The following is a 13183-nucleotide window of genomic DNA, read 5'->3' as shown; positions in this document are numbered from 1 at the left end:
GTTTAAATTCCTCAGTAAATATTTTGTCCAAAATCGGCGCAAAAACTTACAAGTATCAAACGAAATTACAATGTTGAGTGGAAAGAAGAAATAAAAAAATTTTGCATCTAATTATTTTGTATAAAATATATTTGGGGTACAAAGTCGACGAGTTTACAAAGCAGTAGCGTCAGCGTAGTCCTCTTCAATATCTAAAAAAATGTTATAATACTTTGTATTTGGAGGCTCAGACAGTGGCACCAAACTGAGGAAACAATTATTGCAGCGTCAGTTTTGCAGGCCTGGTAGTCCACACGCAGGGGTCATCCCTTAAGCTGCTATTGCAGCCCTGCATAACAAAACATGGAAGACTATAAGGACTACTTTCGAATAGGCATCAAGGACAAGATATTTAACAGGCATACAACAGTTATAACCTAGTTTTGTACTTGTAGAATTAAAACTGGTTAGCATCAGATTCAAATTCCAATTCTTGTTCACATATATTCTCTTGTTGTGAGGACCTACATAGAAACCATAATAGTTTGTACATGATGTGATTGTTCCAATTGCATAAAACCAATAAATAATACAGTTTTTTTGTCTTACAGATTGTTAAGGACGGGAGAGTTTCTTTTGTCGTGTGCTTGGTCAATTTTTCCACATCCATTGCAACGTCGACCTCTATACTTAGTAGCATTTGTTGCCTTCTCTTTCCCCCCTTTTAATCTTCTTCCACATCCCTTTGCCCTCACTTGATATGGGTCTTTCAGAGTTGTGTCATTAACATAACTACCTTTTTCAGAAATGTCTCCACTATTTATGCTACCACCTATGGATTTAAACGGATCAACCAAAGTTTGTAGAGCATCATTCACAATTACAGCGGCTCTTCATTTGACATGATGTTATCAACGAGTTCTGAGAAAAGTTTGAACAGTTTACCTCACCACATTAACATTGAACCACCTTTTCCAGTTATCTGTAAACCTTCCTTGTCGTATATTATTTGAGATTTTGTAGCTCTAGTCCACATTTTCATTATATTGATTCAGCAGAGGAATATCACCAAAGAGTCGCAAAAATGCCAAAATATGTCTATGCGGAATCCCTTCACTCTCAAACTTTTTACAGCTACACGATACATAGTCCAAAACTTTATCGTAAGCAATTTCCCAAAACCTTGGGACACCTCCATTTGGACAACTTTGGACCGTATACATTTTATGTGTATAATTTTCACTAACAATTTGTGGCACTGTTACTAAGCTATGCCACAACTCATCTTGAAACTTATAAAAAATCTTGCGTGTGTATATCTTAGCCATTTGCTTCTCCATTTCCAATGCTAGTTTCAAAACAGGCTTCTCATTAATATCAACACGATCAGTACTTAAGTCTTCGTGACGTTGATGTGCAAGTGCCTTATTAAATCGAAGTATAAAATCCATCAATAAATTTTTCTTCGAAATGTACCTCTTGAAAAATGCATGAGAGCTTTCTGCACGTTGGCTACTTGACATTCCAGCTGAGAATACATGATTAACATATGCCGGAACCCATCTCGAACGTAGTTCAAATATTGACTTTAACCATTCATTGTCATGTAGGTTCGCCTTTTCGATGATAGAAGCCCATTTTCTTTCAAACTCTTCCGGACGTTCTGATTCCCAAATGCAGTGATTGAATCCTTGTAAAAATCCCTGTAAGTGATTGCATTTAAATATATAGAAAACTTCTCAAATATGTGCCAACTATAATACCTATAGAATGTATTCGGTAAGCTCTGAACTATAGGCTTTGTCATTGCAAGATCTTGATCGGTGATAATCATCTTTGGGGTGTTTGCAGTCATGTTCTTCTTTAATAGCTCAAATAACCAAACAAAAGATTCAGTTCTTTCATCGCTTAAGAATGCACATGCAAATATCACTGTTTAACCATGATTGTTAACCCTAACCAAAGGTGCAAATATCATACCATACTGATTAGTGTTGTAAGTTGTATTAAATACCACTACATCACCAAGACATCTGTAAGCTCTTCTACAAACTGAATCAGACCAAAAACAACGCTTCAATTTACATTCATGATCTGCATCTATTTTAAACATAAATGGTGGATCTCTTTCTTGCTCTGTTAGGAAATATTCTTTCAATAGTTCTGCATCTTGTCCCCGCATTTCATTACGTAACTTAGCTTCGTAGTTATAAATATCCTTCTTCGTACACCCAATATTCTCTATACCCCAGCTTCAAATTCAAGAATACTTATTTGTTGGTGAGTTGGCACGTTTGCTGCAGAAAACTGCTGTGTTAGTGATTTTTTGGCTTTAGACACATTATAATGTGACCTTAATAATTGTACTTTTTTAGGGGCTTGATAATGGATAACTGTGCTGTTCAAAAAATACACTAATGACTTCAAAAAATACACTAATGACATATTTCCCCATTTTGGACATAACCACAGCTAATTTTGCCTTACAATTATCTCTTGTTATCCCCCAATACCATTTTTTCTTACCGCCCTTTTTGGAAGATTGTCTTTCTTTATAACAAATGAATTCTTTCCTTATAATTTCATTGGTACCTTTACGTCTCTTGTTGGAATTGCTACGAACACTAAATCCTGCCTCTTTTGAATACTTAATGTAAAACTCAAGTGCCTCATCTATCGATATAAACTCTTGTCCAATCGTTGGTTTTAAGTTTCCGGCACGTGGGGAATGTAAACATCATTATCGTCATTAGAGCATGATAGCAGGGATATTTCTACATCGCCAACATGATGATTATTTACTTCATACTGTAAATCATTCACGTTGCCATCTGAGATAAGAAAATCAACATATGATCATTATTAATTTCCATATAATACATTTCAATCCACTTCCAAATCACACTTACTGACTACTTATAATTTATATAACATGATATTAATGATTAATGCCGAAGGGAAGGGATGGAAGCATAGATTTTACAAAAATGAAGCTCACAAGGAAGGGATGGAAGCAATCAAAATTAATAGATGAACATGTATAAAACGGGTGAAACCTTGGCTTCCTGCAATTGGAGTTTCCTCTTCTCCTTTGTCCATGTTTCTTTCCCCCTTTTTTTTTTCCTAAATCGGAAACAAAAAGAAATTCATTAATACACATTGTCAGAATTTAAAAAGTTTATTTTTAAATCTAACGGATTATACTTAATGATTACGATACAGGAAACGAAATACTAACCTTTAACCCCGAGTATGGTACCGCCGGCTGCCGTACAGCGTTCAGAACGGTGACCGATTCGGAAGGATTTGGGATTTTTGAAATGGTCAAGTCAAGCCTCCCGGCTACACCGTTTGGTGAAAAATTTATGATGATGGGTGGGAAATTTTAAACTGCCAGATCTGTGTGAAAATATGGTGCGCGGGAGGCAGGAAATGAATAGCGGGAATGTTAAAGGAATGTAAAATTTCCCGCAATTATTTCTCACGTGTGACAAAATGTAATATGATCCGTTCGCGAGACTCATTGTAATCCGATGGCTGAGCAATTTCCCACGTTTTTGGACTGCACCTTTTTTGTCCAGTCGATCCTGACCATAGAAGGACTCTATAATTTAATATTATTTAAATTATTTTATGTATTTAGGTTATATCTATTTATTAATTATTAAAGTATTATCAAGTTATTTGATATCTAAAATTTAAAATTATAGTCATATTTATGTTTGATTTGTGAGTGTACCTGTTATTTGCATTAGTCAATGCTTATAAATTTAAAGAAGTTTTAGTTTTTCACTTTTCTTTGTATGGGAGTATCTATTTGCGAGCTAGGATTTGGGCTGTTATCTTGTAATTAAATATGTCAAAGTGAAATTGTAATTTTTTTAACTACTTAAATGCATCTTTGTTTAATTTATAATGTTAAAGTTATCCAAATGATTATTAAATGATATAACAATATTTAATTGATTTATTTTTTTAATTCATTTATTTATCAATGGATTTATTTTTTTATATATAAGTTATATAAATATACCAATCAATAATATTTAATACATATCATTTCTTAAATAAAACTATTACTATTATTTAATAAAACTATTTTTGTTTATATTAAAACTAATTCTTTGTTACATGGTGAATTTGAACTAATTTCCTTAAAATTTGGAAGGTTTTCATGCGACTAGCTACCGAACAAGAGCTTTACCAGACTTCTTGCTTAGTTACTTATTTAATGAATAACTAAATAGGAATTAAGAAACAGAAAATTTTGTTGCTATATTATGAAAGGATAAAATAGTTCCAAGGCTTCTTTTCTTGCCATCATGTTGGAATTGTTTTATAAGGGTGTTATAATTTTAACCTGTTTAATTCTTCCATAAACAATTCTGAAACTATAGTTATATATATAACTATAGTTTCAGCAGTGATATATAACTATAGTTTCAGCATTGTTTATGGAAAGAAATAAACATATTTAAAATCAGATATTAAATATTGAATTGTAAAACTATTCTCCAATTTACAATTTCAAATACAACTCAGATGGCAAAATTGTAACTATCAAAAAAACTTACTATTGATATATCAAAATGAAATGTAATAATAAACTATGAAGTTAAATGTCATTTTCATTCATAGACTGAAACGTATACTATTCACGATTTCAAAATAGAGCTTAGATAATAAAATCAAAATATTTACGATGAATGTATCAAATGAAATATAACAATAAATATAAAATTAAATGTCATTTTCAGTCGTAAAGTTAAAAGATATACTATTTCCAAAATACAACTCAAACAACAAAAATATAACTATTTATAATAGTGAAGATCAATACATCAAATGAAATGAAACAACAAACTTCGAAATTAAATGTCATTTTCATTCATAGAGTAAAAAAAAAAAAAAAAAAAAGCACTGTTCCACAAGTGATTCTCACTTGTACTAATCCATTTAACTGTAGATTTCTTTTTATGAAAAACAAATACATTGACTCAGTGAAAAATTGAAAAACAATAATAATTATATCCAAAATGCGAAAAACTTTGAGAATCAGAGGGGAAAAAATAAAGATTGATGTGGCTTTGTATTAATCAATCTTCACACCAAATAGCATAATTCCTTTACTTTTTCCCTTTTCTCCTCCTCCAATACAATCTGCCTCTACCTCCGCTTTGCTGCTGCAATTCTTTTCCACCTCAATCATGTAAAACCATTTGCCCTCCTTCACCTGATCTTCCCTCGCACATCGATAAAACAGAACTTTATCTTTCGGTTTAAGATTATTCATCTTCAAAAAATGCCTCCAACCATGTGTAAAAACAAAGCTTTTTGTACTCCTCCAATATGAATACCCAAATGTCCATGAACGTTGATGTTTGTCATAGAAGGTTAATCTCATTGAAGTCCTATTCATGCCTTCATCTTCTTCTTGTCCTTGTCCTTGCTCTTCTTCTTCTTCATCGTTGTCGTAGACATCTTCATCTCCTGAAATGCTGCCCGAAAGATAGGGAAAATGTTGAATTGCAAATTCCTTTGGGACAAGAAAGCTCTTGTGGCAGACATCACTATGAGTGAGCTCCTTCTGAAAGAGTAAATTGTGTGTGATTCCTTGTCCATTGCTTGAACTTGCAGTTGGAGTCCCTTCGTTTGGCTGCTGATGCTTTGTTGAGGAGATGAAGTTTTTGAGATTGGTTGAGTATGTTTTTTCTTTAATCATACTAAGGATGTCCTCACTTGAGTGCAGGCTTTGGAAAGTGCACTCTTCAGCGGAATAGCTCGTCCAATGGAAGTTCAGAGGTGCATCGCTTCGTTGAAGCTTGATGGCAGCTCTGTCATAAGCCACAGCTGCCTCCTCCTCTGTTTCGTATGTTCCAAGCCAGTATGGTTTGTATGTGTTTGAGATTCTTGCTCCCCATTTCCCACTTTTCAATGCTATAACCCCTTTGAATCTTGAGTAAGATCCTCTTTCTGTGTTGTTACTACTTTCCATTTTGATGATGTGGGGTTGGTGCTTTTCTTTTATGAAATTTGGGAGTGCGAAAATGAAAAATTCAAATAAAATAATGTTTTTGAAAAACATGAATTCAAGACAAGGAACAAAGAATGAGGAAAAATGCCAATGAAGAGGTTTTTCAGCTTGCCATTTAATTAGTACAACACATTGTAGCCCTTTATGGTAAATATTTTAAAGCAGTAATAGAGATAGAAACTCATTTTGGACTAGAATATACATAGGCTGTATATTAATTGAAAGTTTGTGTCATTATTTGGAAGGCAATTACGGAAGCTATTCAGTCTTTGGAAGGTACATGAAATTTTCCATTCACAAACCCAAAAGATGAGTAGGGATTGATGGTGAAAAAGCTATATTTCTTATTTGCAGAAAGGTCATTATTAATCTATCTAATGCTAATACTATATTTAGCTTTTAGCATACCATATAAACTATTTCATACAAAATCTTGGAGATTCAAAAAACTAAAGAAATAATGGTCTACAATTGGCTTTTTGCAGTGAAAGGCAACATATGTAAAATTTTAAAAGATATGAAAATTGAAAGAAAAAAAAAATTGAATTCAAAAATATTAGGGCATTTTTTGCTGGTATTGACAATTATGATTTGTCAATCATTATGAGGATTACTTATCTTCCCAATCATAAAATGTAACTTTTGCTCTGTCACATAAATGTCACAAATTGGTGGGGACAACAAAAGTAATTAATGCTACTTCACTCCTATAACTTAGTGTATACTCTCAAAATAGTTATTTTACAGCATATATAAGAGTGTTTCCGATACTGTTGAAGAGCTTTTAAGAGGATAATTTTTTTTTTTTTAACAGTTTTTTGTTAAAAATATTAAGTATTATTTATGAATGTTTCTAAGAGAAACACCTAAAAAAACTGTTCGTACGGAAGAATAAATTCATAAATCATAATGTAAATATCTCCAAACTGCCAAACAGATCTTAATCTTTCTTTTTGAGCTTTTGTTTTTTCACATTATTAAAGTAAAATTACATAAATAACAATGTTCTTAAATCTTGTCATCTAAAGAACAGTGATCTCCATCTTTTCTTCTAATTTAGATCACTTCGAACTTTATTTGCATATCAAAGAGGCATCAATATGGAGAACAAAAGCTTCTCCAAGCTGAGCTATAACGTTACTCTCAAAATATAATGAAATCCAAAACTCTTTCTAAGTCCTGGGAATGATATTAACCTACAATGTTATTCTCAAAATATAATGAAATCTGAAACTCTCTCTAAGTCCTGGGAATTAAATTAACCTTCAGCGCTCGTTTTAAGATGTTGGACCACATTAAACCGGGAGAACTGATTTAAATTTTATTGGGCCAAATTTTAAACAGTCCAATCCAATTCAATAGTTTAGAATCCAGAAAGACCCTCAAAGGCAGCATATTGTTCATTGATGTTCAAAGAGATTCATTATTTTGTTCAAAATTAACATACTAAATGACTGGACAAACAATTGATATCCCAGGAATCAAGGTGGTAATGAAGAACGCTTGTTTTGTTGGCCACTTTCTTCTATGAAAACGAGCATCAGTTAAAAGTATATGATCGGAGAAAAATCAGTCTCTCAAATAATGAATTTTATTTTTCAGTTGGTAAAACATCTACTGAGCAATTCCAACTGCCACCAAATTTATTGAAAAGTAAGGGTACAAAGATTACACACAACTTTAAGTCTGCTCATCCGGTAGGCTTCTGCATCCAAAAATCAGCTTTGTTTCTTCCTAAATTGACTCAAGAACAAGTCATCAGCAAAATTTTGATCTTATTCTCCGGTATACCTTGGCTTCCGCTTTTCGGCAAATGCTGCCAAGCCTTCCAAGCGATCTTTTGTGTTCAAGGTCTGTTCATAGCAGTCTTCTTCTAATGCCAAAGCTGGTTTCATATTTACCTCCAGTCCGTCACTGATGGCTTTTTTTGCCATCCTAATTGCTATTGGACCCTGCTAAAATAGTAGATATGTTCATACAAGTGCACAACAATTGTTTGTAAACTTAAAATTTGTCCTTTTCCCTAATAAACGTTTTTTAAGTGACAAGTAGTGTCTGAGTTGAGTTTATTCATATCCATATTATATCATCAGACTAGCAGAGGCATTTAGCATGTCCAACAGAAAAGTTCTAATACGAAAACCCAAAGTGAAAAGCACTTAAGTACCTTATCATTTATATCACGGGCAATTTCAAGCGCCTTTAGATGTGCTTCACCTGCTGGAACACAGTAATTGACCAAACCTGCAGCAATATATAGTCATTTTGCTGAAAGAGTATTAAAAAGAACATATTAAATAAATAAATAAACTATGCAGATCTCAAGTTCACATACCTATAGACATTGCATCTTTGCCACCAACCTTCCTGCCAGTGAATATAAGTTCCTTCGCTTTTGCTTTTCCAATCAATCTAGGAAGTCGCTGTGTCCCACCTGCCCTGCAGAAAAACTCTAATATAATTATGCAGAAGTAATTATGTCCCAAAAATTTCAACTATATTGACAACATCATTCCATAAACCATATATCTAATAGAAGTCTCCATTTTATTGGCAAGCACCATGCAGAGGTCTCTAACTTTTCAATAATTAGTTTGAAAAGAAGAGGAGGGCACCCCTCATTATGTATTAGACCTTCACATAACTTTGCCTTATCCCTTTCGAAATGCTGTGAAATGAGAGTTATGGCTATTGGATACTCAAATACTTGAATACATAACTGTACCCTGCACTGATAGTTGATACAATATCGCAGAAATATGCAAGACGCAGGTAGACAGTGTGAGATCAAAAGGCAACAGTCAAAAATGCGAAATGAGATTTAGTGCATACCCAGGAATTATAGCAAGTCCTGTTTCTGGCAAGCCCAGTATTGCATCTTCTCCTAAGCAATTTGAGGTGGAAAACAATTAGTATCTGACAATTATATATCATCTAGGAAGCAAAAATTAACCAAGATAATTAAATTAGCTATTAAAACAGTAAAACTAAAGCACCACATATCCGAAGATCACATGATAAAGCCATTTCAAGTCCACCACCCAGTGCTGCTCCTTCAATGACAGCAATAGTAGGAAGACAGAGTGTCTGAAATGAAACGAATTCAAGCAATTCATGTAAATAATCAAGGAGAAGCAAGAGCTACAGCATTGCAGAATCAACATGGTTTAAAATGCTACCAAAACATCCATGTGTATATGCATCTCTATGAGCATATACTTAGATTCCATATTAAAAATCAATATAGGTGGATAAGCAATTGCTGACTATAGGCTGATAAATAATGACTAGGTTTTGAGGAGATGGTCAACCCAAATGAACCATGAATTCAACTCCACTTCAGCACAGTTAAAATTTCATTTTTCAATATTTTTGGTATTAAATATCCCCAAATACTAAGCAACCCAAGTTCTAAAAAACCAATGAACATATCTAAGCATAAATTTATTGTCAAACCTCTACAAGCAGCACATTGCAGGAATCAGTTTTCTTTCAGCTTGGATGATGTTACTAAGTAAAGCTACATCAAATCCAGTTACAGATGACTGAAATTATGTACGACGCTGGATTTAATGTGTGAAAAAAGGGGAAGAAAAACCTCTAAAAACGAGAATGTGGCACGAAGTGAATTCACAAACGACCGAATCTCATCTGGATTCATTGTCTTGCGCTCCTGCCAATCCAATAAATAGCCAAGAATTCATGTTTAGCTCTGGTCCCACTTTCAATGTTTAATCCACAACAACAACAAGTACTTGATCCACCATAAATATCATTGCATACCTTGCTCATATATAACCAACTCTTTTTTATGATACATTAAGAATATATAACTCATCATTTGATCCATGAGAAGATATAACAAATTGAATATATGATATATAACCTTGAACCCATCAAACCATGAGTAATTCTTTATGATCTAAATAACTTCAAAAATCAAATAGTTAAAATTTATGAAATATAAAAATAAATACACAAAAAAAAAAAAAAAAAAAGACTCAATTCTTTACTCTACCTTCAAATCAGCACCTGCACAGAACACCCTGGGAACTGAACTACGGAGTAACATAACATTAGCAGATGAATCCCTACCGATAGCTTCAAGCGTATGCTGAAAACCTCTCAGCATTTCTTTACCAATGGCATTTTTTGCCTCAGGCCTGTCCAAACTAACCTCCAAAATCCCTGTTACAGAACCCCATTTGGATTTCAGCTAATTCGTGGAAAAAACAAATTAACATTCCATAAAAGCAGGAAAATCTTAACAAATCAAAAGCTACTGCTTTTGTTACCATTTTTGGAATTGAAATTGGTGAAAGTAATGAAGTCAAAGAAACTTACCAGAATCGGAATCAGCGAGTCTATGAAGCTTGACGAACTTCGAGAAAGAGGGCTCCAATATGAGAGTTCTGCGAGTTTGGTAAATCCATTGATTGGAATTGGGAGGAAGTAAATTCTCCTTACATATTGAGATTAACGACGACGGTTGAAAAGGATTTGGCTTTGCAACGCTATGCTGCCTCAGAGACCTGCTAAGGAAAACCAAAGCGCGCATTTTCTTAGAGATAAAGCTGAAATCCTGAAAACCCAGAAGTGCTTTTGGAGCTTATCATCAACTTTCGAAGTTCAGTGAGACCGTGTGTGATAGTGACGAAAGGATTCAACTCCGACGACCTGCAGCGCACTGCATAAAACGCACCGTGTTATCTTGCTATGGAATTTTATTTTATTTATTTTTGGCCAATTACCGTTCTTTTTTTTTTTTTTTTTTTCCGAAATAGCTCATTACCCTCTATTTAAAATAAAATGCTACTACTTTCTTGACTGGGATTATCCAACTTATTCAATTCAATTTATTGTATATTCTTTTATTTATCAATAACTATAGTGTTCATTTTCCCCCAAAAAAAAAAAAATTATAGTGTTCATGTATAAGTACATATTACTATTACTACCGGTAATATGGTGGTTATTAATTAATTTTTGTTTAAATTATTTTTTAACTTTTTATGAAATTAAAGATTTATATAAAATTTCCATTAGTAAACAATTAATGTTTCTAAATTAATCCCCGTGTCCGAAATGAAAAAGAAAATAATAATAATAATAATAATGTGAAAGGCAAGCTTTTCAGATTTAATTAAACTCAACTTGTCGGACAAAGTATTTATTATTAGAATTCAACATTTACACAATCCATTTTCATTCTAAATTTTACAATTGACTAATTGAATCGCTTAAATAAGGCAATCTCATCTATGAAATGTTTTATTATTATAGTGTATCAATTCAATAGTACGCATCTTTCACAAAATAATAATAATAATAACATTCACAAGTTGAGTGCATTAAAATGTGTATGTAAGGTGCCTAATGTCTTATTTGGTAAAAATCATTATTTTCTTGGATTATAATCTAAATTTGAATTTTTTACATCCTTAAATCAACCTTTATGAATTCAATTAATCGTAATAATAAAAAATATATATTAAAATAATATGTCGCCTCTTGTTTTCAAATGGACTTTTTTGGGTTCAAAGCCCACAAATTTTTTTAATACTTATGATCAATTGGTAGACCTAATCCACTAAACTATGTAGGCCTATCATTGTGCTACTATATCCATAGGGAATGTAAATTGGTTTGGGCTGTGTTGTCCAGCCCAATCCAAACCAAAAAACTCAGGTTCGGACGGGATGGTTGTGAAGTGTGCTTGTTTTGGACTGAAGAAAAAATCCGAGCTGGATTGGATCGGGTCAATAGTCTCAATATAAAGTCTGCTACCGAATGGTACGAAGCTTAAAGCTTCTGAAATCTAAAATTTAATTTTTATTTTCTATAGTTTTAAAATTTAATTTAAAAATATTTTTTTAAAATATCTTTGTAAGGATAAAAGAAAAATAATAGCATAATGAATGGACACTGCTAAACGGATCAAATTTATTAATTAAATTTTCTATATCAAGTGATGTAGTTGTTTTATTAATGGTTGGTATATTAATAAATTTCTTAAAATTATAGAAGATAAGATAAATCTATTGAATAATAAAAAAAGTTATTGGATATCAAATATTTTATTAATAAATTTGGTAAATTTAGAATTACTCTTAATAAATTATCTTTTATAACAAACAACTAGGTGTCCACGTGCAGGTTTAATATGAAATTTGGGTATTTAATAGTTTACCTTTTATTTGGAATATTTCTAATTAAAATAAATTTATGATTGCTATAACACAATAATTTGAAAAACGTCTATCTACTAATATTAAAAAGAAAAATTCATTTTGATGTGTTATTTCGAATGGCTAAATTAGTATACTTAATAAGTAAAAAGTAAAAATATATATATATATATATATATATATATATATATATTTAACTTTATAAATGAGAAATTTTAAAATACATCAAATCTTAAAAGTTTTTATTTTCTTTATTTTGCTTACAAAGAAAAAGGCAAAAAAAAAAAATTGATAGGAAAAAGCTTACAGTTTTAACCATAAAAACGTCTGTTTTGGTGCTTTCAATATGTTTTAAAAAAAATCAGTTTGATGTGTTATTTTGAGTTACTAAATTAGTATACTTGAATGAGTACCAAGTAAAAAAATAAAAAATAAAAAGAACAATATATTTAACTTTATGAATAAGAAATTTTAAAATATATCAAAATTTTAAAAGTTTTAATTTTCTTTATTTTGCTTACAAAGAAAAATGCTAAAAAAAATGATGGAGAAAAGCTAATGCTTTGAAGCATAAAAGCATCAACTTTGGTACTTTCAATATTAAAAACAAAAACAAAAAAATTTGAGCAAAAATAATAAATTGGATTTTGTGGTAATTTTTATTAAATATGATGCTTGTGGCAATTTTTTATACTTTTACAAGCATCATTGAAAATTTATCAAATTCAAGTTAATAAAAAAATAAAAAGGAAAAAAAAAAGAAAAAAAAAGGAGAAGGGGGGGAGGGGGAGCCAAAGCTGACTCTTTTACAACAAAAGCATCGGTTTTTGTTAATTTTTCAATTTTTTTTGTTAATTTGTTATTAATTTCATTTTTTGTAATTTTTTTTTGTTTGATACTTTTATAAAGATCGTTGAAAATTTATTTTTTTTTTGTACTTTTACAAGCATTATTGAAAATTCATCAAATTCAAATTAACAAA

The 13183-nt window shown here is 31.6% G+C and overlaps 3 protein-coding genes across 4 annotated transcripts; all 3 read right to left on the bottom strand.

Annotated features, from left to right (window-relative positions):
* Window positions 1-1004: 1004 nt before the first annotated feature.
* Window positions 1005-2161, bottom strand: LOC132804031 (protein FAR-RED IMPAIRED RESPONSE 1-like). The gene is made up of 2 exons (XM_060817912.1): window positions 1940-2161; window positions 1005-1682 (listed from the first exon to the last, which is right to left on the bottom strand). Exons 1-2 carry the CDS (start codon window positions 2159-2161, stop codon window positions 1005-1007), a joined length of 900 nt encoding a protein of 299 aa, XP_060673895.1.
* Window positions 2162-5047: 2886 nt separating this feature from the next.
* Window positions 5048-5975, bottom strand: LOC107434988 (AP2/ERF and B3 domain-containing transcription factor At1g50680). Its single transcript, XM_060818050.1, has one exon. It carries the CDS (start codon window positions 5972-5974, stop codon window positions 5072-5074), a length of 903 nt encoding a protein of 300 aa, XP_060674033.1. The 5' UTR covers window position 5975; the 3' UTR covers window positions 5048-5071.
* Window positions 5976-7568: 1593 nt separating this feature from the next.
* On the bottom strand, window positions 7569-10771 carry LOC107409152 (probable enoyl-CoA hydratase 2, mitochondrial). 2 transcript variants are annotated; one of them, XM_048464598.2, is made up of 8 exons: window positions 10358-10768; window positions 10032-10201; window positions 9612-9686; window positions 9010-9100; window positions 8846-8897; window positions 8349-8452; window positions 8181-8257; window positions 7569-7965 (listed from the first exon to the last, which is right to left on the bottom strand). In XM_048464598.2, exons 1-8 carry the CDS (start codon window positions 10569-10571, stop codon window positions 7789-7791), a joined length of 960 nt encoding a protein of 319 aa, XP_048320555.2. In that variant the 5' UTR covers window positions 10572-10768; the 3' UTR covers window positions 7569-7788. The 2 variants fall into 2 exon arrangements, with proteins under 2 accessions (XP_048320555.2, XP_060674558.1); XM_060818575.1 differs by lacking the exon at window positions 9612-9686 and having other exon boundaries at window positions 10358-10771.
* Window positions 10772-13183: the final 2412 nt, after the last annotated feature.

The sequence above is a fragment of the Ziziphus jujuba genome, chromosome 6 (assembly GCF_031755915.1).
Source record: "Ziziphus jujuba cultivar Dongzao chromosome 6, ASM3175591v1".
Taxonomy (NCBI): domain Eukaryota; kingdom Viridiplantae; phylum Streptophyta; class Magnoliopsida; order Rosales; family Rhamnaceae; genus Ziziphus; species Ziziphus jujuba.
The sequence above is the reverse complement of the archived record's forward strand: the minus strand, read 5'-3'. Positions and strand labels throughout refer to the sequence as shown.

Coding starts and splice junctions, on each gene's coding strand:
- LOC107409152 (XM_048464598.2), bottom strand. CDS start 10,571: ATGCGCGCTTTGGTTTTCCTTAGCAGGTCTCTGAGGCAGCATAGCGTT. Junction 10,202..10,357: donor ACTCGCTGATTCCGATTCTG/GTAAGTTTCTTT, acceptor GTTCTGTAACAG/GGATTTTGGAGGTTAGTTTG. Junction 8,258..8,348: donor CAAAGATGCAATGTCTATAG/GTATGTGAACTT, acceptor ATATTGCTGCAG/GTTTGGTCAATTACTGTGTT.
- LOC107434988 (XM_060818050.1), bottom strand. CDS start 5,974: ATGGAAAGTAGTAACAACACAGAAAGAGGATCTTACTCAAGATTCAAA.
- LOC132804031 (XM_060817912.1), bottom strand. CDS start 2,161: ATGCGGGGACAAGATGCAGAACTATTGAAAGAATATTTCCTAACAGAG. Junction 1,683..1,939: donor GTATGATATTTGCACCTTTG/GTTAGGGTTAAC, acceptor AATCACTTACAG/GGATTTTTACAAGGATTCAA.